Raw genomic sequence first — 26306 nt, forward strand, 5'->3', positions numbered from 1 at the left:
TGAAGCTAATTGCCTCCTAAATTATTATCAAAGTTCATCACTTCCTTACCTTTTTACAAGTTATTTGGTCTTACATATGAGAACAAATGGAAACTCCGCCAGCAGAACATTAAAGGAGACATGTTCTATGTTACACTCCTATTTAGGGTGTATCATGTTCAACATCAGACCCCCTATCCCCCCTCCCCCTACCTGCTTGTGGCAGCGAGCCGGGGATCTTCTCTCCACACTTTCTGCCACTATTCAAAGAGCGCGCCATTGTGCAGGGTTCTGTCCGCGCGGTCACACCGTTGATTCACAGATCCCTGTGCATTATTGAACTACCAGTACCTGTTTGAGCTCAATGGTAGCATATTTATTCTTCCTGTCACTGTAGAACTGCCCGGGCAAGCAACTTGCATTGACAGTCTGCAAGAGACCTGCATGGCATCAGCGATCTGCTGATCGCTGGTTCAATACTTTCCGGGCTCTTAAAACAAAAAATAGTAAACGCACAATTTACCAGCAAAAAAATATTTATTTATATTTTTTTGTTAAAAGGTGTGAACTTACCCTTTTGAAGTTTTTACAAATACCACACTGGATCTCCTTCCTTATTACATGTGACTAAAATCAATGTGACATGTAAAGTAATGACAAGGTGGTATATGGTTTCTAACAGAATTTGACATCTTAATGCTAGTTATACTAGTTGTTTCCATGCCCGTTGCACATCTGGTTGAAGTTCATACTGTTGTGGTACATTTTAATACAAATATTGAAACAGAATTTATAGTAATGCAGAGATAAGAAATCAACTGGAAGGAAAAGACTGAGAGGCTATACATTAGTCTACAATGTTTAGAGGATCTTTAACTTTCTAAATTCTGGTACATGTGAGCATTATTCATCACCTAGGGTTATAATGCAAGTATGACTGTAGAAGTGTAAAGGTTATACTGGTTAGAAGAAGACCAAAAATGGCTCTTGTAACCAATTTATTTGTGTAGGAAGAGATTGCAGGACAGTCTTCTGGCTTGCAAACCATATCCATGTAGAACAAATCTTTTTCTTCTCATTTATGTTAAAAGTGCTTTGACAGGCTGAATATCAGTTTTAACTGTTTTCATTTGACAGTGTTCAATAATGCTAACCTTAAATGAGACCTGTCTGGAAGCCATGGGGAAAACAGAAATAATTCTAACTGCCTTTTCTAGCCAGCAATGTGCTACAGATTGCTGGTTTGCTGCAGTTCAGATACTAAAGGTTGTTTTCAGCCAATAAGATTTGAAAATTGCTGTCACATGGCTAAATTAGAAAGCGTTATCATTGTTTTTAAAGCTTTGTGAATTTAGCTTCTTCAAGATGAGTAAGGAGCAAGCAGTGTGGAATCCTAAGGCCTCACACGCAGTCATTGTTGATCAATAAATATGCCTAGCGTAAAAATCCCTTAGTGTTTTCCTTCCCCCGAGGTCCACAGGTGGTGCTTACAGTCGGCCAGTGAAAGGCTGAATACGCCAGTACTTCATTGCATTGCATTGTCGTTTATCTGCACATACAACATGTTTTCCTGAACATGACACTTCCTTTCCCACATCATAGTATTACATTTTATTTATCAAATGTATCATTACTGGATAGTTGGTGTGTTGGGAGAGCTGTGTATAGGTATTAAAAATAGGCATTATTGAGTAAATTATGCATCTTTGGGTTTTATGTTGGCCTTTATTGATCACTTGCCTAGTGGGCAATAGTATTACATTTTTCCACACATGGTAAAATCAGCATTTGTTTTGCAAGAAATGACTTTAACCACTTGCCGACTGTCTAACGACGATTTACGTCGGCAGTCAGCCCCTCACAGGCAAAGCGACGTAGGTCTACGTCGCTAGCCTGTGAGGCTCTGGGGAGCGAGCGTGCGCCGCTGGAGGCATGCTCCTGCTCGCTCACGGACCCCCCCGCGCGTGTGCCCGGCGGACCCAATGTCATGATCGTCCGTTAGAGCGGGAGAAAGGCAGGCGGCTAATGTAAACACAGCCGCCTGTCATTCTCCCCTGTGTAAGAATGGAGATCACACGGTTCTACTATGTAGGACCGTTTATCTTTGTTATTACACCAGTAGCCACATCCAATCACAGTAAGAATCACGCCCCTAGGGACACACTTAACCCCCCCTCTCAAATAAAGTTAACTCCTTCCCTGCCAGTGTCATTTTTACAGTAACAGTGCATACGTATAGCACTGATTACTGTAGTAATGTCACTGGTAACCCCAAAAGTGTCAAAAATGTCAGTCAAGGGTCCGATCTGTCCGCCGCAATGTCGCAGATCGTCGCCATTACTCGTTAAAAAAAAAACAACAAAAATGACAAAAATCTTTCCCTTAGTAAACGCAATAACTTTTGCGCAAACCAATCAAAATACGCTTTCTGCGATTTTTTTTTTTTTTTTTTTTTTTTTTTACCAAACATATGTAGCATAAAACAAATTGACCTAAAATGTTAAATTTTGATTTTTACATTTTTTTTTGGGGGGGAATTTCATATAAAAAAAATGTGAAAAATATTGTTATTTTTGCAAAATTGACGCTCTTTTTTTGTTTATAGCACATGATCAAAAAATCACACAGGTGATCAAATACCACCAAAAGAAAGCTCTGTTTGTGGGGAAAAAAGGACGTCAGATTTGTTTTAGGTACAGTCTCGCACGACCGCGCAATTGTTCGTTAAATTCACGCAGTGCCGAATCGCAAAATAGGCCCTAGTCAGGAAGGGGGTAAAATCTTCCGGGGCTTAAGTGGTTAAGCCTCCACCCTCCACCCCCCCCCCCCCCAAAAAAAAAAAATATATATATATATATATATATATATATATATATATATATATAGTTTCTGGAAGCAGAAACTGGATAATAAAATGGTGGTATTTGCAATTTTTATGTTGCACAATATTTGTGAAGCTGTTTATCAAATGCTTATTTTCAGGAAAAATGCATTAAATTCATTTTATATTCTACCCAATTTTTTGTAAAATATAAAAGATTGGGTGTTCTTATCAGTGTCATTCGCCAATATTTAGAATAATGAAAACAAGGTGGTCATTTCTGTGTTCAAATTTATTTTACTATGTTTTTTCTTTTTTTTTTTTTTTTTGTTTGATGCCTCACAAATGCACTATATAAAGCAATTTAAAGGAAACCTATCACATTATAGGATTTCAAAAATTACAGTAACATTATTAAAACAACATAAACTGGGTAAGTCTGTAATGTCCTTCCTGCATATCTCGACTAAAATGCAGTTTGGGTTTTTTTTTTTTTTTTTTTAATGGGATCTTCCATATGTCTAGAGCTGTGAAAGGTTGTGTATTGCATCTGTCCATCTCCCACAACTGACATAGAAGTTAGTGCATGCTCAGTTTGTGTTAAAGAACCCTGTCTGTCTATCAGCCCTTTTGCTTCTGCTTTTCAGTATTAGAGGGCATACCTGTGGGATGTTGCACAAGGAGTTTTACACCATATAATAATTTCACATTTCTGAACTTCTTCTGCAAGCTATAAATTAACCATTTTCACCATTTTAACATACTCCTCTATTTCATCTATTTTGTATGTTGCCTAAAGTAAACCTGTTATCAGTATAAACTTGTGAAGCCAAAAAAAACATTCAGTGATGACCTCAAGGGGGGCATATCTTTTCCTTCTTACTCTTGGATCACGGGGGGTTTTAGGACTTCTTCAACATTCAATAGGCAAAAAGCTATTTGGTTTGTTTTGTACAGAGGTTGTTTATGATATGTACATTAAAAATTGAATAAATAAAATATTGTGGAAAAAAAAAAATTTTGCAGAAGTGCTGAAATCACTGTTTGCATACTGACATTCCCAGTTTTGAAGAGGAAATTTAGCAAGAAATTCATGTGCTGTTTTATTTTAGGCTGTTGCTAATAACTTTATTTATACATCTTTAATTAGGCAGGTTTGCTTTAGGAAGTTGTATGTGTGGTATATTTCTTGTAAAACTTTAAATTCATGTTGATGAGTTTTGATACTGGCCCACTAACCCTGTTTTGTCACTGAGAGAGCCTTGTAAGTGTGCAAGTCTGCTTTTTTCTTTTTTTTTTTTAGACATGATGCATGCACATGAGTTCATTTATGATACCTGTCCTATAAAAACACAAATCTCCAAATATAAGGGGAGAGCAGTGGTGGTGTTTGTTTTTCTTGATGAGTAATGCTGGCCATACACTAGCAAAAATATCGAGCAAACTCCTTTTCGAAAAATGAAAAATTGGCCGTGAGAGCAGACGATCGTGCCATCATGTAATGACCGAATTTCGAACGATAAATCGTTCAATGGACATAAATGAATCAGTTTTTCGTTCACTTTGTCACATATGCCTAGTACAAACAGGTCGGCCGAGAAACGCATTAACCTTTCAATTTACCGTTCGTTTATCGTTCGGCCGGCGGATTTTCAAAACTGTTCCTTCGATTTTTCGGCTCTGAAAAGTTAAAAATGATTTTCTATTTGTGCCCATTAACTGGACAAAATACTAATGATCTGACCAAATGACAGATTTTTCGAACGATCTTTCCGCTAGTGTATGGCCAGCATAAGTCCATCCAAAAGTGATATTTTAGCTGCAGGCATATGCTACAACACAATATACACTAAGAATGAGACCCCTTTTGTAATTGTAAGTATGCAGTCCTGCCTTTCAACATAAATCCCCCAAAAGATATAGGAAACTAGAATTCATTTCTCTTTCGTTCATTGATGGACACAGCTTTAGATCTTCATAACTGTTGGGTTATCCTGGCTCCTACAGGAGTAAGACACTAGGTAGAAAAATGTCTGGCTACGCCCATGGGCAGTCCCTGGGGGTATACTCCCTCTCTCTGCTATAGGCACTCAATTTTTTTTCTGCCTAGTCACGACAAAACCTAGTTCCTTGCTGGGATCTTTGGTCCTGGCAATTGTTTTCATTTTAGATTTTTTTTTCGCCTGGATTTCTCCTGTGAGATCTACAATCAACTGCCGGACTGGGCGACGGGCTGGATAATCTAGATCCTGTGCTCACCCCAGGCTGGCCAGCGAGTGCGCGCAAACCTCAGCTCTGGGCTAGGTCGCAACATACCCCAACTGGACGGGGGCTGGCCTGCGAGTTAAAGGCTTCACGAGGTTGCATACGACCGGGTCTCGGCCCAAGTCGCAGCATTCCTCCTGGTCAACAGCTCCCCTATTTCGATGGAGAGGGGTTCTGTCTGGAGCGGTGCCCATCTGGTTCCTGGTATAGTGAGTAGCTGTCTTCCCCCTCCCCCTGGAGGGTTTTGAGGTGGGTGTGGCCCTTCTTTGGGACGGTCGAACCCCTGGGTTCCCCTTTTTCCCGTCAGGCACCTCCCCTTGTCATCTGTTCCCCATCCTACCCCCCTCCACATATGTTTGGGCTGTTTAGGTGGTCTGATCCACCTCCTGGGTTGGGAGCAGGGCTCTATGCTGGCATTGGGGGGGGGGGGTGCCGCCGGCCACGGGACGATCGACTTTGCGCTGGTGGGGGGGGCGCAATGTACCTGGTGGGGGCTCCTGCCCCCGCCCTGCCTGGGTCTGTCCTAGAAGCCTGGGTTCCCTCCTGGGTCCCTGTAAGCCTCATGGTGCTGCCATTTTGTTGTAGCCTGTGTGTCCATACACGGCGGCCATGTTTGTATAGTCCAGCAGCCATTTTGCAGTGGTTTGCCATTAAAAATAGCGGCTGCCAAGACAATGTAGCCCTGCGGGTGGAGATTTTGGCGGTGGGAGCCCTTCCTCATCCCCTGGTGCTGATTCCTGGATCCTTTCACTTCCTGATCACTGCACGTAGAGTGCAGATTATCCTGGTGGCTGCAGGTGCCTGTTTCTGCTGGGTGGTGAGTCTGGTGGGGTTCTCTCCCTCTCTGCTGAGGATCGCTTGGTGCTTGTTCCTGGCGACTGGGTGGTGCTGCACGGTTGGGGTTGTCCCTTGCAGTGTTTTACACTTCTTGTGGGGTCCCCCTGGTGACTCATGTTGTCTTGGAGCACATCTCCCCATCTGATCCCCTCGCTGAGGCTGCGGGGCACTTGGGGTCCCAACCATCCATCGATGCACTGACGGTGGTCCTGGAGTCCTTTGTGTCCTGGGTGGAGGTGGTCTTCAGGCGACAGGCTAAAAAAAAAAGTGTCCCCCCGACCTTCCCCTGCCTCATCTGTCTAATCAGATCCTGAATCTGATTCGGTCGCCGCGGATGTGGGTCTGCAACCACGCGCCCGGAATCCTCTGATAGGATGATTCTTCCATTTCTGCAACCGCACACGAAAAGGCGCTTGTGGAAGCACTGATTGTATCTGTGCGTGAGACCTTGAAGATGGAGGATGCAGCTGCGACAGAGGCGCATCCTTTTGGCACTCGCAAACCATCCAGAGCGGCAAAGGTGTTTCCTTTCCCCGCCTATTTTGACAGAATTGTCGCTAAGGAGTGAGGATGACCAAAGCGTCCTCGTGGGGTCTTTAAGTGCTTTACCAGGCGTTAACCGTATGAGGAGTCCCTTATTAAGAACTGGACTGCTCCACCCATGGTGGACCCTCCGGCTTCCAGATTGAATTCCATGATTCTGGTTGAAGAGTCCCCGGCCTTTAAGAATCCAGCTGACAGTAAGGCAGAGGCTGTGGCCCCCAATATGTACACTCTGGCTGGTTCGGCACTGAGGCCGGTATTCACCATTGCCCTGGTGTCGCAAACTCTGACCGAGTGGGCTAAGCTTTTACGCCGTGACCTTGAGGGAGAACAGCTCCCCCCTGCCTTTGCTGAGCTGGCGGACCAGCTGGTCCAGGGGCTGCAGTTTATCTGTAAAGCCTCTTTGGATGCGACACCCCTAGTGGGTCAGCTCTCTGTTTTTTGGTTTACCTCTCTGTGGTCCTTCGGCTTGTCTTTTAAGTCTGCAGACCAGACTTTTTAAAAGGCATTGACTGATTTTCCCTTTCAAGGAGATCGCCTGTTTGGAGCTACCCTGCATGACATCATTAAAGGTCTCTCACAGGGGGGGGAAGACTACCTTTCTTCCGCAGGCTACTAAATGCAAGGAACCTTGTTGTAGACATGGGCCTTCCTCTTCGGCTCATAAGAAGTTTTTTCGTCCATTGGGGTCGATTGACAAGGGCTCGAAGCCTTTCAGGGCCTCCTCCTGGAGGATCCAAACAGACTTGGTCTGGCAAGCCAAGAGCGGACTTCTCCAGACCCTTGGACAAGGCTCCTTCAGCATGAAGGCGCACCTTCACCCGTATTGGGGGTGGGGAATGTCTTTGCTGATTTCCGGACCCGTGGACTTCCGGTCCGGCTAAAAGATCAAGTTTCGCTCTTGTCCCCTGGCAAGGTTCTGTCCTTCCAACTTGTGCCACTCCCTGGAACGCTTACAGGGTCTGTTTGGGGTGGTACAAGACTTGTTACAGCAAGGGGTGATTGTCCCGGTCTCGACTTTGGAACATTTTCAGGGTTTTTACGCAAACCTGTTTACAGTTCCCAGGATGGAAGGCAAAGTGTGTCCAATCCTGGACCTCAAGTTGCTGAACTGCTTTGTGCGGGTGCAGAAGTAAAGAATGAAGTCCATTTGCACGGTGGTGGCATCCCTTCATCGAGGGATTTCCTCGCCTCTATCGACATCAAGGATGCTTACCTTCACATTCCAATATGTACCAGTTACCAGCGATTCCTCCGCTTTCCCGTGGGAGAGGAGCATTATCAGTTTGTGGCATTACCCTTTGGTCTTGTCTCTGCTCCTCGGGTCTTCACAAAAGTGTTAGCCCTGGTGCTAGCTTTCCTACGCCAACGAGGGATCGAGGTACTGGGGCTACTTGAACAATCTCCTTCTGCAAGTGCAGTCTCCTCCTATTCTGGTGGAAAACCTGGAGATCGCAATACGAACTCTGAAGGAGTTCGGCTGGATTCTGAATTTTCAGAAGTCTGCCCTTGTTCCGTCCACGAAGCTGGACTATTTGGGCCTGACTCTGGACTGGGCCATAGCCAGAGTGCTCCTTCCTCTGGACAAACTCCAGAAATTGCAGGCTGCAATTCGTCTCATGCTGTCCAACAGATGGTTTAAGTTGATAATTTTGTACGACCCCTGAATTATGTTATAAATATCCAAATGGCCCTTGGCAGAAAAAAGGTTCCCCACCCCTGCCGTAAGGGGATGGCCGCGTCTGCTTCGACCATTTCCAGATGTATCGGACAAACGGTGGTGCAGGCCTATTCCATCAAGGGTCAGGATCCTCCTATCCCGGTTAAGGCGCATTCTGCAGCAAGGGTGCTTAGAGCCTCCTGGGCCTTCCGTCATCAGGCGTCAGTGATGCAGGTATGCAAGGCGACCACATGGTTGTCTGTGCACACTTTCACAAAATTTTATACGGTGCATGTGTTGGCATCTGTGGATGCTTCTTTTGCCGCAAGGTTTTGCAGGCCGCTGTTGGAGAGGTTTAGTCCTCTTTGAGGGTGTATTTTTGTTTCGTCAGGTGAGCTCCAGTTGTTCTTGGTTGAGCTCTTGTTTTGCCTGGTTGACTATGTTTAACCTTTGGGAAGTGTGCTTTTTTTTCTTGCTGTGTTATTCCCGCACCTCATATTGACACTGCTTTGGGATGTCAAGAAGATATGAAGCTGTGTCCGTCAATGAACGAAAGAGAAAAATGGATTTTTGTCTTACTGTAAAATTCTTTTCTCTGATCATTGATGGACACAGCATTCGCCCCTCTCTTGAGTTGGGTTTTATGTTCTTCTGACACTGCTTGTTACAAAACTGAAGTCCTATAGCAGGAAGTGGGAGTATACCCCCTGGGACTTCCTATAGGGGTGGTCAATTATTTTCCACCTAGTGTCTTACTCCTATGGAGAGCAGCATTGATCAAGAAGATATGGAGCTGTGTCCGTCAATGAACATCAGAGAAAATGGTTTTACTGTAAGACAAAAATACAGTTTTTTTTCATTCATCAAACACTGAATTACCATTTTTTGATGGACTGACCCTGTCTTAACCACTGTATTTGCAGTGGTGGCTCTACATTGACTACAGAGGCATCTGTGTCTTCATGACTGAATGAATATTAAGACTTTATTAGCACCACTGTTCCTGCCCTAAAGTCCTTTGTAATTTTTTTTGTGTTTGTGGATACTTGGATGATCATCTGCTATGAGGGGAACAATGTGCAGTGTCTCCCAATACATGTATGAGGTTATACCATTACGGTGTGGCGATATGATCACTGTATTGGTACTAAATGTGCAAAGATTTGCATTTATGTAGTGTGAATACATACAGCTTCTGAAACAAGGGCCCACTTGAATAGTACAGAGACAAATACAGATTGGCCTGTTAAAAAAAAAAAATAGAATGCCATGTCAGTGCACTTTGTCTTGTCTGGAGTTTTTCTGTATTTCCTATCCAACGAGCAGTCTTTATCTTTCTGATATCTGTATTCTTTCCCCTTGCACTCTACTACTGATCTTTATAGGTCTGATGAAAGTGATTCCTCTCTGTCCGAGGTACACAGGTACAAATTTCCTTCCTTGTACACCTAATTTCCTTGTTGCAAGTAACGCTGCTCTTCTGCATGATGCCTTTTTTTTTCCATGTTTACTACCAATTTGGTGACCAGCATTCATATGTGTATGATCTGATCTGTTAGAAACCTTTTTTTTTTTTTTTTTTTTTTTTTTTCAGCTTGTCTTATTGCGTTGCATGCTACTTATACAGCTTTTTTTTTTTTTTTTTTTTTTTTTTTTTTTAGTATTACAGGAAGGTGGTGTATTGAAATTTTGTGTTTTACATTTCATGTTTTACAACTGTATAGCATGCTATACAAGATGCATCTTTTTTCACAGCAAATGTGCAAGATACTGGTCTTTGTCATGTTACAGAACAAAAATGTATCCAGCCAAAGTAGGACTAAAGGCTTGCAGGAAATTAAAGATCTTTAATATTTCTAAGATTTCTTAAAGATCACATTTCATGTAGTTCTTACTCCTTTTAAGACCAAGCCCAACCAAAACTTATGGAAAGTTAGGTTTTTGAATCACCTATTAGCAGTTTATCCTTCTCTAGTTAACCAGATTTGACACTATTGAGGTTGTTAAAAGGAAATTAACGTGTGTTCTGATCCCTTGTTGGGTAAGCTAACTGTTAAAATCAAATCAAAAGAGATGCGTACAGTTAGTGAATGTGTTAACCCACCAGCTTATGGCCAAAACTGATATTTTTTATTTTGGGTGTACATAACTTATGGGCTTTGTACATACAGGCTTCAGTATGTGAAAGGGGGGGGGGGGGGTGTTATCAAAACTGGAGACGCTGCATAGGCAACTGATCAGCTTTTATCTTTAGTTGGTTAGGTTAAAGTGTTACTAAACCAAAAAACATAAAATCAGTCTATATATGCAATAAAGCGTGCTTGTTATACTCACTATGGAACCTAAAAGGTTAATTATACACATTGTGCAAAAAGGATGTCTTTTCTGATCTTCCCCTCTTCCACAGACCCCGATCCATCTCCTGATAAAACAAAGCCTTGGGGACACTCTGCACATGCTCAGTTTAGTGTGTATTGCTAGAGGGTTTTTTTTTTTTCTTGGGAGGGTGCATGTGATCGGCACAGAGCCAATTGGCACTGTCTGGACAGAGGGTCAGGGGTCCTGCAGCCTCATAGGACAGTCAGAGGAGAATTAAAACTACTTCTACAAGCTTTAACCAGTGCTGGACACTGATAGAAGAAGGCACAAGACTGCTATATACTGCTGATGAGAAAAGGCATTTAGCAGTTTATATTTTTATTATATATTATTAATAATAAATAATTGCAGTTCCATGTTCTCTGTACTATGGAAGACACAGATATAGTGAATGCAGGGTCCTGAGTTTAGTATCACTTTAAAGCGGAGTTCCACTCAAAAGTGGAACTTCCGCTTTAACCACTTGCCGACCAGTCACGTTGACTGTACTGCGGCAAAGTGGCTCATCCCCGTCCAGCGACGTAAACCTACGTCGCTGGACTCCTCCCCTTGTAGGCTCGCTCCCGCTGTTTTCAGTCAGATCGTCAGGGAATCGAGTCTGGAGATCCGCCCGCTTGTGTAAACCTAGCAGGCGGATCTCCTAAGTGGCAGGCAGGGTCAGATTGCAGGGTTCAGCATAGCTGAACCTGCGATCTGTCCCTGTGTCACTCAGTCACCTCCCCCCACACACGTTAGTAAGCACCAAGCATACATCAACCCCTCCCTCTCCAATAAAATTAACCCCTTCCCTGCCAGTGTAATTTTTACAGTAACAGTGCATATGTACAGCACTGATTACTGTAGTAATGTCACTGGTACCCCCAAAAGTGTCAAATGTCAGTCAGGGGTCCGATCTGTCCGCCGCAATGTCGCAGTCCCGCAAAAAAAAAATCACAGATCGCCGCCATTACTCGTTAAAAAAACAAAATAAACACCAAAAATGACAGAAATCTTTCCCTTAGTTAGTAAACGCAATAACTTTTGCGCAAACTAATCAAAATACGCTTATTGTGATTTTTTTTTTTTGCCAATCATAGGTAGTGAAAAACAAATTGGCTAATAATGGAAAAAAAAATTCGATTTTTACATTTTGGGGGGGGGGGGGGGAATTTCATATAAAAAAATGTGAAAAATATTGTTTTTTTTTTTCAAAATTTATGCTCTTTTTTTGTTTATAGCACAAAAAGTAAAAATCGCACAGGTTATCAAATACCACCAAAAGAAAGCTCTGTTTGCGGTAAAAAAAAGGACGTAAATTTCGTTTGGGTACGGTGTCGCACGACCGCGCAATTGTCAGTTAAAGTCGCACAGTGCCGAATCTCAAAAAGTGGCCTGGACGTAAGACAGCAAAATCCTCCGGTGGTTAAGTGGTCCCGACCTCCTGACATGCCACATTTGGCATATCATTTTTTTGGGGGTTTTGACAGGTACCCACTCCAGGCGGATCAGGCGGAAGTTCTCCCCTCCCTGCAATCTTCTTGGACACGTAACCGGTCCCAGAAGATTGCCTGGCCAGTCACGACGCACAGCGCGACTCGCACATGCCAGTGCGCACCCGGCAGTGAAGCCGCAAGCTATCACAGCTGGGTGCCCACACTTGAGATGCCGGTGCTGCGGGGAGAAGAGGGAGAGAACCGAGGCTCCCCCCCAGCCACATCGCTGGACCATGGGACAGGTGAGCTACAGTTTTTGTAGCTGCTGACTTTATTAATAAACACATAAGCGAGTGGAACTCCGCTTTAAGCTTTGAAAATTAAAGATAGAAGGTGATTGGTTCCCATGCACAACTGTTTCACTCGAGTTGTTTCACTTACTGCTCGAGTTTTTAATTCACCACAAACTATTTGCAAAGCTTTCAGCAAGATTCAGTCATTTTTGTTAAAGCCTTTAAAGCACTCCTTAGCTCAAGTATGGGTATGCCAAACAGAGTTTAATAAAACTACTGACTGTCACTTGAAGCTTGTTCAAGGCCTGCTAAAAAGCTTGTTTAAAGTGGTGCCGAAGCTTATGGTAAGCCAACTGAAGTCTGCAGCTAGCACCTGTTGCCACCCATGTAACGCACATGTGCATCAGGAGGAGGCTGGGGTTAACAGCCACACGGTGCACATATGCATCCATGGAGAGTTAAGGTTTCAGTGCACATATGCATCCATGGACAGTTATGGTTTCGGTGGGCACGGCACACATATGCATCCATGGAGAGTTAAGGTTTCAGTGGGCACAGTGCACATATGTATCCATGGAGAGTTAGGGTTTCAGTGGGCACAGTGCACATATGCATCCATGGAGAGTTAAGGTTTCAGTGCGCACAGTGCACATATGCATCCATGGAGAGTTAAGGTTTCAGTGCGCATGGTGCACATATGCATTCACGGAGGGTTAAAGTTTCAGTGCGCACAGTGCACATATGCATCCATGGAGAGTTAGGGTTTCAGTGCGCACAGTGCACATATGCATCCATGGAGAGTTAAGGTTTCAGTGCGCACAGTGCACATATGCATCCATGGAGAGTTAAGGTTTCAGTGCGCATGGCGCACATATGCATCCACGGAGGGTTAAAGTTTCAGTGCGCACAGTGCACATATGCATCCATGGAGAGTTAGGGTTTCAGTGCGCACAGTGCACATATGCATCCATGGAGAGTTAAAGTTTCAGTGCGCACAGTGCACATATGCATCCATGGAGAGTTAAGGTTTCAGTGCGCACAGTGCACATATGCATCCATGGAGAGTTAAGGTTTCAGTGCGCATGGCACACATATGCATCCACGGAGGGTTAAAGTTTCAGTGCGCACAGTGCACATATGCATCCATGGAGAGTTAGGGTTTCAGTGCGCACAGTGCACATATGCATCCATGGAGAGTTAGGGTTTCAGTGCGCACAGTGCACATATGCATCCATGGAGAGTTAGGGTTTCAGTGCGCACAATGCACATATGCATCCATGGAGAGTTAGGGTTTCAGAGTGCACATATGCATCCACGGAGGGTTAAAGTTTCAGTGCGCACAGTGCACATATGCATCCATGGAGAGTTAGGGTTTCAGTGCGCACAGTGCACATATGCATCCATGGAGAGTTAAAGTTTCAGTGCGCACAGTGCACATATGCATCCATGGAGAGTTAAGGTTTCAGTGCGCACAGTGCACATATGCATCCATGGAGAGTTAAGGTTTCAGTGCGCATGGCACACATATGCATCCACGGAGGGTTAAAGTTTCAGTGCACACAGTGCACATATGCATCCATGGAGAGTTAGGGTTTCAGTGCGCACAGTGCACATATGCATCCATGGAGAGTTAGGGTTTCAGTGCGCACAGTGCACATATGCATCCATGGAGAGTTAAGGTTTCAGTGTGAACTCTAAACACAGTGACCAAAACTGTTCTCAGTCTCTCATTATGATAAAGTCACGAGATCGGGCTTGTCTGTCCTGCCCCACAGGTATATAGACCTACTTGGTGATGCCAGTGACAGCCAGCAGTCTCTTTATTATCTGTATTTAACCTCTCCATACTGAAGCTAAATAGTGATTTAAAACCTTCCACAAAGCTTCTTGAAGCTGGCTGAAAGTGTTGTAAAAGCCTTCTGTACAAATTGTTCTTATAAAAGCTGAAGCTCCTATGTACAGGACTATAATGTGATTTACCTATGAAGTTGATAACATTGTTATTAGATATACAGCTCATGGAGATATGAACACTTAAGTTGGCCATACATTATACAATTTTCTTATTCAATTTCCTTTAGATTTATCTTCAACTTTGTAGTGCAAGGGCCTAATTGCATACAAATTGAAAGTGTTTGTTTAGGTTTACCTCATATTATATGTTTTTTGTAAATGTAAAGAAAAGATGTGAAAGAAAATTGTATAATGTATGGCCAGCCTTAGGCCTCGTTAACACTTTTGGTTGGGGGGGGCAGTACAAACATGCAATTGAGTCATGTTTTTACTGCACTCCCGAACCGCTCCCCTTTAGGCTCCATGCACACAGGGCGTCATAAAAACGTGCTCCAAAGCTGTTTACATAACGCCGGGAAACAGCAGCTGTAAAAACGTGCTTTCAGTAGCTTTTTCTACTAGCGTTATTGCACGTTTGGCCACAGTAGCTGTTAGCAGCGTTTTTTTCTGCCTCCATTCAAAATCAATGGTTCCCTATGGGAGCCTATTGATTTGAATGGAAGTCACACCGCAGGTCGGATCAGGGTGATCCGACTTGCGGTGCGACCTGCACTGTGAGAATCTTGAGGGGGAACTCCACGCCAAAATGGGGAAAAAAACGGCGTGGGGTTCCCCCCCAGGTTCCAAACCAGGCCCTTCGGATCTGGTATGGAATTTGAGGGTAGCCCCGCGCCGAAAAAACGGCGTGGGGTCCCCCCCAAAATCCATACCAGACCCTTATCCGAGCATGCAGTCCGGCATGCCAGGAAAGGGGAGGGGACGAGCGAGCGGCCCCACCCCCCCTGGATCATACCAGGCCACACGCCCTCAACATGGGGGGGGTGTGGGTGCTTTGGGGCAGGGGGGGCTCTGCACCCCGCACCTCAAAGCACCTTGCCCCCATGTTGATGAGGACAAGGGCCTCATCCCCACAACCCTGGCCGGTGGTTGTGGGGGTCTGCGGGCAGGGGGCTCATCGGAATCTGGAAGCCCCCTTTAACAAGGGGGCCCCCGATCCCGGACCCCCTCCCTATGTGAATGGGTATGGGGTACACTGTACCCCTACTCATTCACCCCATAAAATGCAGTGTATGGAAATAACGACAGGAGACGTTTTGGAAAATGTATTAAAAATCTTCATCCGGCTCTTGTCCTCTCCGGGGGTCTTCTCCTCACCGAGGGTCTTCTGCTCTTTTGCTGTCCACCCTTCTTGTCTTCTCCTCTCCGGGGTCTTCTGCTGTCTTCTGCTCTTTTGCTGTCCGCCCTTCTTGTCTTCTCTCCGGGGGTCTTCTGCTGTCTTCTCCTCTCCGGGGGTCTTCTGCTGTCCGCCCTTCTGCTGTCCAATCTTCTTGTCTTCTCCTCTCCGGTCTTCTGCTCTTTTGCTGTCGGCTGTCGGTTGTCCTTCTTCCTCCGGTCCTCCTCCTCCGACGTCTTCAGCGATAATGCCGGCCTCTGGTCTCTGCAGCTTATTATATAGCCATTAGGGGCGTGGTCGCCAGATGACGTCATCGGGAGACCACGCCCCCTTGTGTCACAGATGACGTCATCTGTGACACAAGGGGGCGTGGTCTCCCGATGACGTCATCTGGCGACCACGCCCCTAATGGCTATATAATAAGCTGCAGAGACCAGAGGCCGGCATTATCGCTGAAGACGTCGGAGGAGGAGGACCGGAGGAAGAAGGACAACCGACAGCCGACAGCAAAAGAGCAGAAGACCGGAGAGGAGAAGACAAGAAGATTGGACAGCAGAAGGGCGGACAGCAGAAGACCCCCGGAGAGGAGAAGACAGCAGAAGACCCCCGGAGAGAAGACAAGAAGGGCGGACAGCAAAAGAGCAGAAGACAGCAGAAGACCCCGGAGAGGAGAAGACAAGAAGGGTGGACAGCAAAAGAGCAGAAGACCCTCGGTGAGGAGAAGACCCCCGGAGAGGACAAGAGCCGGATGAAGATTTTTAATAAATTTTCCAAAACGTCTCCTGTCGTTATTTCCATACACTGCATTTTATGGGGTGAATGAGTAGGGGTACAGTGTACCCCATACCCATTCACATAGGGAGGGGGTCCGGGATCGGGGGCCCCCTTGTTAAAGGGGGCTTCCAGATTCCGATGAGCCCCCTGCCCGCAGACCCCCACAACCACCGGCCAGGGTTGTGGGGATGAGGCCCTTGTCCTCATCAACATGGGGGCAAGGTGCTTTGAGGTGCGGGGTGCAGAGCCCCCCCTGCCCCAAAGCACCCACACCCCCCCCATGTTGAGGGCGTGTGGCCTGGTATGATCCAGGGGGGGTGGGGCCGCTCGCTCGTCCCCTCCCCTTTCCTGGCATGCCGGACTGCATGCTCGGATAAGGGTCTGGTATGGATTTTGGGGGGGACCCCACGCCGTTTTTTCGGCGCGGGGCTACCCTCAAATTCCATACCAGATCCGAAGGGCCTGGTTTGGAACCTGGGGGGGAACCCCACGCCGTTTTTTTCCCCATTTTGGCGTGGAGTTCCCCCTCAAGATTCTCACAGTGCAGGTCGCACCGCAAGTCGGATCACCCCGATCCGACCTGCGGTGTGACTTCCATTCAAATCAATAGGCTCCCATAGGGAACCATTGATTTTGAATGGAAGAAAAAAAACGTATAACGTGGCTTAACGCACGTTAAGCAACGTTATGGAGCCTTATGGAGCCTTTAGCAGCGTCAGACGTTTTTTGCAGCTTGACGCTGGAGCTCCTGAACCCACAGTTCCTGGGTTTTTTTTGGAGCTGTAAAACGCCTATGCCACTTGGAGCTCCTGAAAGCTCTATGTGTGCATGAGGCCATAGAATAACATGGATGGGCGTTCTGCAGCTGCAAAAAAAAACGTCTGACGCTGCTAACAGCAGCTGTAAAAACGTCCAGTGTGCATGAGGCCTTAAGCTTCAAAAGCAGCAAAGGGTGGTGTACATATGCCACAGGCGCGGTGCAACAAGAATGATCCCTGCCTAATGGGGGTGCCCGAAACCCTGTGCTGTACACATAGTTGCAACGCACTGTTGTGGGGTTTAAGAGATTAAAATAGGTGGTGAGGAGGCGATATAACGCCTGCTCACTGCCTATCGAATGCCCTCTGAAGAGCAATACGAATGCAGGACACTCTTCTGAGGGCAACATGAGTATAATGAAGGCTGACGAAATTCAGTCAAGGCCATCTTTTATGGAGCCTTTTAATTTCAGCTTGTCAGTCTTAATTGATTACATAGTGGACAGCCCTCTCCATAAATGTTACGGAAACAGAAGCCTGACATTTTCCTTTTGTGCTCCAAAGTCAGATGACTTATAGCAATTTCAGATATTAGTGACTGCTGCATGTGTAGATAAATACGTCTGGAAGCTGAGATTTCATGTAATGAGCAATGTTAACACATGTGTGTTTTTTCCTACCTCTAGGGGCATAATTAACCCATTTCCTACTAGCAAAAGTAACAAGACATCTCTCGTACAGTGTATGCATATAGCTGAAGGCCACAACAAGGCTGTGCTTTGTGTAGATGCTACTGATGATCTTCTTTTCACTGGATCTAAAGGTCAGTCACATTATTTCCACTTGTGTAAATACTTGCTGACAGCTAATATTGTATGTCTTTCTGATCTGTGCTGCGTGCTATTGGTCTTAACTATTTTACTTTGCTTGTAAGGCCTATATGTACCAATGTAATCTATACTGTAACGTTATAGTTTACAGATTGTTCCAATAATCTTGGTGATTTTTGAAATTGTGATTTTTATTCTTTTGAGTTGTCCATTCTTGCCTATTTCCCTTTTTAAATGTGCAACAGTTAGGGGTGTTACCAAACACTGGGGATCATATTTTTAAATCAGGAGCATTGCAGGTTACAAGTTCATGTAAGTAATGGCTGCATTAGCTTTTTTTTTTTTTACCTGCTAATCCAGCCAAACCAGGCTTTATTTTCACCTGGTGATCCAGCCAGACCAAACTATCCAGCAAATACAGCAGTTAGAGGGTTAATACAAACCATTTACTGACAGGGGTGCTTAGAGTGGTCAGCTTCTATTCATTCTTGTAAAATCTTCATCCCAAAAAAGATTTTTTTTTTACTGTTTAACTGCTTAAAGAGTGTTATCTGGAGTTTGGGTTCAATTCGTTAGTTCATCTAAATCTGCTAGTCCATCTAACACGGTGGTTCTTAACATTTTTTGTGTCATGGACCCCTTTAAGAATGGAATGGAAGCTATGGATCCCCTCCCCAGAAATATTCACATGAACACAACTTTGCATGCATTAAATATATGTATGTGTTATGGAATTCAAAAGTAACGTACATAAAGTTTGAATAACGGAAACAATTCTAACAAAAAACTCACTCCTATTATGGAGGGGGATAGTGAATGTAAATGTTATTTATCTGACCCTCAGCCCCCATTCACACTACCGCGACGCTACTTCGCACCGCGACCTCCGAGGTCGCGGTGCGAGCAGCACGCCACAACCTCGGAGCGGCCGCCACGGACTTCATAACATTGAAGTCTATGGCGGTCGCCTCCTGGTCGCCCCAAAGAAGCTCCGGACCCTTTTTCTAAGTCGGAGCGACTTGTGTCGCTCCTATTAGAACGGGTCCGCAGCTTCCCTATGGAAGGCGACCTACGGCGACCTGTGAGGCGACCAGGTCGCCTCACAGGTCGCCTTAGTGTGAACGGGGGCTTATAGACCCTTTGAACCCCGTCCATGGACCCCAGGTTAAGAACCTCTGATATAATGCTACCCAGATTAACAGTACTGATGTCTAAGGGTGTGTGTTTATGGAAGGTTACCACAGGGGAAATCACTGGTAACGAAGAGAAAAAAAAATGCTGCTTCTCTCAGATTTGATTAAATAGGTACTGAAATCCAGAAGCAGTGCCCAAAATAAGACAGGCATACAGAAAATGAACTTTCACCCCTATTGCCTGTCATCTCCCTTTTAGTTGATCTTTCCCCATGACTGACTTACCATTCCCTGTGTCTTTGTTGAGGTAGCCATCTTGATAGAAGCAGGACTTCCTCAATCAGAGTCTCCAAGCATGGAGAACAGTGAGCAGAACATTTGCAACATTCCCAAATCTTACTCCAAATCTCCTGAGTTTTTTCTCCTTGCGCTCCAGTGACCCCTGAATGGGCAGAATAGAGGTCCAGACTGCCTGTCACAGGCTCACTGAAGACCGAGACCTGAACAATCGGGGTTCTTTGATTGCTCGGTTTTCAGTCTTAGGCTCCATTCACACCTGGGCGTTTTTGAGCGTTTTTCAGCTCCAAAAACGCTAAAAAAAACGTTCCAAAACGCCCAATAAGTAAAACCCCATTCATTTAAATGGCCCCTGTTTACATCTGAGCGTTTTAACGCCTGAAGCAAAACGCCTGTAGCTGAAAAAAGTACATGAGCTTCTTTTTGGGCTGATTACCAGCGTTTTTGATAGATGTCAATGCCTGCCTCCAAAAATGCCTGAAAATTGCGGTAAAAAAACACGCGAAAACGCTACGCTCAAGTGTGAATGCAGCCTTAGGGTTGGCAGGGGACTGATGCTGCATCTATCTAGGGGAGTATGATTTTTTTTTTTTTTTTTTTTTTTGTAACCCACACTTCTCTTTTAAGACTATATGAATTTTCCACAGCATTACCTACAAAAAGTACACAGTATCATATTTGGTTTCTGTTTTCCGGAGCCTTCTCACTTAGGTCCCTTTCACACAGGGGAGTCCGTCGGCGGACTCCGTTTTTCTCAGCGGGGGATCGATCCGCCGATCCCCCGCTGAGCAGGCGGATGACAGCTCTGTCTCCACGCTGTGTGAAGAGACCGAGCTGTCAGGTCCCCGCTGTTCTCTATGGGGGAATTGGATTGGGAACGGACCGTCTGTCCGTTCTCATCCGATCCGCCGGATGGATGCAAAATAGGGTTTCCATCCGTCCAGATTTGACGGATCGGATGTCAGCGGACATTTCTAACATCCGATGCCCCATAGAGATGCATGGGGCATTCGTTCAGATCTGCCTGAAAAACGGACAGGCGGATCTCAACTGTCTGCCTGTGTGAAAGGGGCCTTATCCTGATTTTTCCTGAAAGTAAATTTAAACAATTGTTTTCCTAGTTGGTTTCATTTGATGTTTTCTTATAGGCTTTAGGTGATGGAAACTTGCTTATTCCTATAGAGGGAAACAAAGACGCCAGTTTTAGCAATGTAGAAAGGTCAGATTTCTGAACAGCTTTGGCTTACTCAGAACCTCTGGTCTTTGTCTTCATTTAACCTCCCTGGCGGTATGATTGTCAGGAATTATATACCAAAAGCGGTACAATTTTTTTCATGGAAATTTGGCGTTATGTATTATAGGCCTACAGTTCTTAGTAATTACTGACTTAAACCTGACCAAAACAAGAGTCTAGTAGACATCCCAGATGTGATAAATTTGAAACACAAACGCATGAATTATAATCTAATCAAGAATATAATTTTATTATATAATATATATAATAAAATTATATTATTAATTAGATTATAATTCATGCGCTATATATATATATATATATATATATATATATATATATATATATAATAATGTGTGTGTATGTATGTATGTGTGTGTGTGTATGTATGTATGTATATATATATATATATATATATATATATATATATATATATATATATATATATATATATAATATAAATGTGTTATGTGTTTGTGTTTTGTGCAACGTTTGAATTTCCCTCCCAGTTCCGCTCCCATGCAGCATTGCTGCTGCAGGGAACGGAACTAGGAAGTCATCACACCGACGGACGAGCGGCGGGGATCTCGGCTGGCGGTCACAGCAATGAGAGATCATCGCTGGATCGCCAGGAGAAGGTAAGAAACAGCGCTGCGCGTTCTGCACATCTACCCCCAGCGTGACTCGGGGATACCGATCCTAACCTAAAAAATCCACCCCGAGTCACGCTCAGGGATACCGCCAGGGAGGTTAAACACATTTGTGTTCACACTTCCAAAGCAATACTCTAAACTCAAAATATAGTGAGAACATGAAGTACTTAAAAAAATGTAATTTAATGTGCGCATAATACTGTACATTTATTTTTACTAGTTATGTCAGCATTGATATTCTCTTCCCTCAGTTGTAACATTTTGTAAAGTTGGCAGTTCTCTTGAGACACTTCCAGATGCACAGGCTTCAGCAGTAAGCCAAACAACTCACTATGCATATTATAGACAGATGTTTTCAGTCCTGAAATCAGATAAATGCTAGTTGAGTATGTAATGATTTTAGCTTCAGAAAAGGCATTGAGTCATTGATTTTAGTTTTTCTAGCACCAGCTCCAAATGGAATATAAACATTAAAAACTCTTAAAACAGAGCTGTTTCCTGGGGAAAAATAATCCCAATAATGTGTTTATAAAATGTGTTTTATAAATGACATGCGCATACATGTGTAACTTAAAAGCTGAGAATTGAAAGTGATGGATCATTTAAAGGAGTATATGTTTAAATAAAGCAATGAAGTGTGATTTTTACAAGGCACTAACGTGTTCTGAAGCTGAGACTTTTTTTTTCCCCAATAGATTTTGAGTCTTATTTAATGATGCAGAAACTCTTTTAAAGTGTCAGACTTTTTTCTTCCTTTTTTAATTATTTGTTCATGTAAGTTGGACTTCATTGACTATGTTTTTGGATTTGTTGACTGTTATGCTGTATTTTGGCTCCTGAAATAATTGTTGAAAATGCATGGTGTTGGTGTATAGTAAAAATGAATGCTAAAGTAAAAAAAAAGCCAAAACAACCAATAAACCACACTCTTCTGATCAGTAAAAACTATGAATGGAAGCGTTTGTCTACGATGATGCAAGGTTTACAACCAAATGTGTTCTTTATTTCCTCCATAGACCGTACTTGTAAAGTATGGAATCTTGTCACCGGACAGGAAATTATGTCACTTGGAGGGCATCCGAATAATGTGGTTTCAGTGAAATACTGTAACTACTCAAGCCTGGTGTTCACAGTTTCGACATCTTACATTAAGGTGTGGGACATCCGAGATTCTGCAAAATGCATAAAGACGCTCACGTAAGTATTGTTCAGAAGGAGATCAGGCTTGTTTTGTTTATAGTAATATATATTTTTTTTTTTATTATTTTTACCTTTCAGTGGTCCATATCCAGTGTACATTAATCTGATCTGTGAATGCAGGCTAGGCTCAGACTGATGAGTTAATTAAGGAAGTTGCTGCAATGTATAAGAGTATTTTTGAGTATTTGTGGCGGGGGAATTCTAGTGGGATACATCACCTTAATAAGAATTCTTTAAATTAAATGGTATACTTCACAGAAGTATATGAAAGTCTCTACTCCAGTATGTTACGTAGTCAAATTTTAATTCAATACATTTTGTTGCTATGGTTAGTATTGGTTCTATATACATTTAGGCATTATTATGTAGTATGTCCCTGATAAACCTCATCTTCTATAATTTAAAGAGGTTTTGTGTTGAAAGTGTCATACTACTGTCATCTACCTGTCATTGGTGGAAAGAACAAAAGGACATTGCTGAAGGTGAATAGACGTAAACCATACATGCAGCGCCGTTTTTTAATTTTAACTTTGTAGTGAAGTACAACAAAGTCATGCTCATTTCAGACTGAAGTGTATTGGTCATTTTAACAGTGGGAAATTTATGTAACAGATCGTATGTTATTTTATATAAGGTCTTCAGGTCAAGTCATGGCGTGGGATTCCTGTGCTGGAAGTCAAAGCAGGACAGTGACCATCCCTCCTGGTGAAAATCAGATTAACCAGATTGCACTTAATCCAACGGGTACCTTTCTGTATGCAGCAGCTGGAAATGCAGTGAGGATGTGGGACCTGAAAAGGTAATTCATCTTTAAAATGTCAGAATTTATGCTTTTTAATTCTGAAACAATGGTATTAGGACAAAAAAGGATAGACTATAATGTAAAAAAAAGCCATCTATACTGATCATGAACATTTAAATGTACTGTTTAAAAAAATGCATAATATACAATTATAGGTATCCAGAAATAATATCTGCATATTGGACAGGGTCCTGAAAATTAGGAATGTAATTTTAAATGCTGAAATAATGTTATTTAGAGAGGCTGCCTATTAACATTTTTGCCACTAACCACTTCATCATGGATAAAGAATATGATCATTCTATACTGGTTAGAAAGTGATCATTCTCTCTACTGGTTATAGCTAAAAGTTTACTCAAACTTTTAATCTACTGTTCTGTGTTTTTAGAGGTTTCTACCCAGCAAGAGTCAGACTAAAATCCACCTCTTGATCTTGATCAGAACTGGTAACAGTATGAGGAAGCATAGCACACAATTATGAACCTGTGCTAGATTATATAGACAGAATAAAACAAAATGGGTTGGCCAGTGAAAGAGTTTTCAATGGAGATATTTTGATGGAGCGTGGGACCCCGAATACAAATAGATGATTGTGACAAACACAACCGGATTAGGGGCTTTTTGAGGGCACTAGGAGCTAGCCTTCTACCTACTAAATATGGCCCATGGAGGAGACCGGGGATTTTATCTGCTTCTCCTGGTCAGGGCATGGAAAAGAGCTCAGTTCGGCCTATGATCCCATGCATAGAGCAGATCATTCTCTAGTGATAAATGCTGAGAGTGGGGCTTGGATTCATTCTCTGAATAAAGACAATAAAGCTTCCCTTCTGGAGTGGACGGAAAGGTATAATATTACTCTTAATGGGTTAATGGTCAGATGAAATATAGTGGCCCTTCTGCAGACTGGGTTGGAGAAGCTCTTCCACTTGTGACAGAAAAATGTATTAAAATTTCCCTCAAGAAATCTATGAAGATAAATGAATTCCACTTTTTCAGCCTCTTGGAACATTGCGCTTTGACTTGTGATAACTTGTCTAGTGGACAGATCAAACAAGTGAAAGTTGGAAATGAGATTTGGATAGGCCTGGGTCTTCTTTCTGGGGAACTGGTGCTGAACCGTCTGTGTGGGCACTGACCTGAGTCACCTAGACTTGTCTAGGTGACTAGTTGTTAGCTTACTGTTAATGAGATCACTGTTAGCTGTTCCTTAAATGTGCTTGATGATATTACTGTTTACAGTTTGCATTGTTTAGAATAAGCTTACCTGATTTTGTGTGGTATATATTCTGTGTGCGTTTACAATAAAGTCAGTTTGAGTTTGGGCCCAAACAAGTGTAGTCTGGTTCTTGGGTGCAATGCTCAGCTATAATACCCGGTTCCAGAGCGTAGGAAGCTGTATCTTGGCGGAAGCACCCAGGAGTGGTGCCCAGCAGTCCGTCACAATGATCATAATTTTACCAAAGTGGCCAATCTAAAGAAACTGATGGGCCCAGACAGATCCTTGGAGCATCAGCAGTAGATTTGAGAGAGGGGAGTACCACAAAGTTGGTGGAGTTCAGTTAATATTTCTTAGTCAAAGTGACCTCAAAGAAATACCTAACAAATTAAGAGGACATTGTTATTGCCCTTCATTCGCGTATATAAGCTGAATAGAGATAATTAACTGGATCAGATCAGGTTATATATATATTAAAAAAAATGTATTTGTGTAGAGGCTCACACATATCTCAGGACCTTGAGGATCAACAGACACCACAGTGGCTGGGATTTTTTCTGTTCCTAGAACACCAGTTTACTGGTAAAACAGCAGTTTATGGGCTATTGGTGACATGGCATACTCCAACAAGATCTAGGTATACAACTAAATCACGGGAAGAAAAACAGTGCTTATTGTATGCATTTAATACCATACAGTACACCTGTACAGTATAGTCTTTAAATGAAGGCAGCTTTGTATTTTGACATTTTCATTGTAGGTCTAGATATAAACAGAGCTATCTAGAGATCGCTAACAAATATCTACCGTAATGCTTTTCATATTTTCATTAACATCCAGATGTTCAAAACACCTCTACCATAAGCAGAAAATATTTACCACTTACATATTTACCACAGTAAGGCTACATTCACACCTAAGCGTAGCGTTTTCGCGCGTTTTTTACCGCGATTTTTACTGCGATTTACAGGCGTTTTTTGTGCAGGCGTTTTTAGATTGAATAGAAACCAATGGAAAACGCCTGTTATCTGCCCAAAAAGAAGATCATGTACTTTTTTGAGCGTTGGGCGTTTTGCTTACAGCGTCAAAACGCTCAGATGTGAACAGGGGCCATTGAAATGAATAGGATTTGTCTTGTTGGGCGTTTTGAGAGCTGATCCTAGAGCAGAAAAACTCCCCAAAAACGCCCCAAAACGCCTACATGTGAACGGAGCCTAAGTAAAGAGGTAACAAGTTTACAAAAAGGAACAACTGGCTCGTAAGGAAACTGTTGGTACTCGCATGGTCAGAAGGTTCCAACAGGAGCTGCAAGGTCATGCAAAACTGAATTAAACAAAATACATTTGAATTTATTTAAAAGTGAATGTGGTAAAATCTTTGAGCATGCCCTATAATCCCAGGCACTAAAAAGTTCAAAACCAAGCTAGTGGCTGAACCTCTAAATTCGTTTTTTATTTATTTTTTTCTAGAATCTGGTTGTATTGTTCCTTTTTAAAATGCTCTTTCTCACTTTCTAAGGTTTCAGTCTACGGGAAAGTTAACTGGACATCTTGGGCCGGTCATGTGTTTAACTGTAGATCAGGTTGCCAGTGGGCAAGACTTAATTATCACAGGCTCGAAGGATCATTATATTAAGGTAACTGCTAGAACTTTGTGTGCCATGACATATTTGTGCACGACATATGATATAGATCTGAAATATTTGATTTGGTCACCAGCTTCTTTATATTTAGGAAGCTGATTTAGACAGCTGAAAAGTTTGTTATAGCACAAATATTCAGTTAAACTAGACAGACAAATCCTCCCCCTGACAGGCTATTGTACTCTGAAAGCTGTCTGCGCCAGCTATTTGAATACCAAACTGCCCTGCATCTGCTTGGATGCAAGCGCTGTATGGCAATCAATTGTACAGTTCGAAAATCAACTTTTGTACAAAGGTGTGGTGCCAGCATGCCCATACACTAGTGGCTTTTGGTCAAATCAGCAGAAATTCAAGCAGCGTATGGCTACCGTTCGGTAAAAAGACCCATGAA

At 43.3% G+C, this 26306-nt stretch overlaps 1 protein-coding gene across 6 annotated transcripts in view; it reads left to right on the forward strand.

Moving 5' to 3' along the window:
- Positions 1 to 26306, forward strand: part of KIF21A (kinesin family member 21A) — a 303313-nt gene that overhangs the window by 259988 nt on the left and 17019 nt on the right. For 4 of the 6 annotated variants that reach the window (XM_082254436.1, XM_082254440.1, XM_082254437.1 and 1 more), the window contains 5 exons: positions 9491 to 9529; positions 17595 to 17731; positions 22072 to 22252; positions 22890 to 23054; positions 25792 to 25909. In XM_082254436.1, coding sequence (XP_082110562.1) covers positions 9491 to 9529; positions 17595 to 17731; positions 22072 to 22252; positions 22890 to 23054; positions 25792 to 25909 — 640 coding nt within the window. The remainder of the gene's footprint in view (positions 1 to 9490; positions 9530 to 17594; positions 17732 to 22071; positions 22253 to 22889; positions 23055 to 25791; positions 25910 to 26306) is intronic. The other 2 variants (XM_082254439.1, XM_082254441.1) reach the window with 1 other exon arrangement.

The sequence above is a fragment of the Pelophylax lessonae genome (assembly GCF_965119305.1).
Source record: "Pelophylax lessonae genome assembly, chromosome: 4".
NCBI classification, from domain to species: Eukaryota; Metazoa; Chordata; class Amphibia; order Anura; family Ranidae; genus Pelophylax; species Pelophylax lessonae.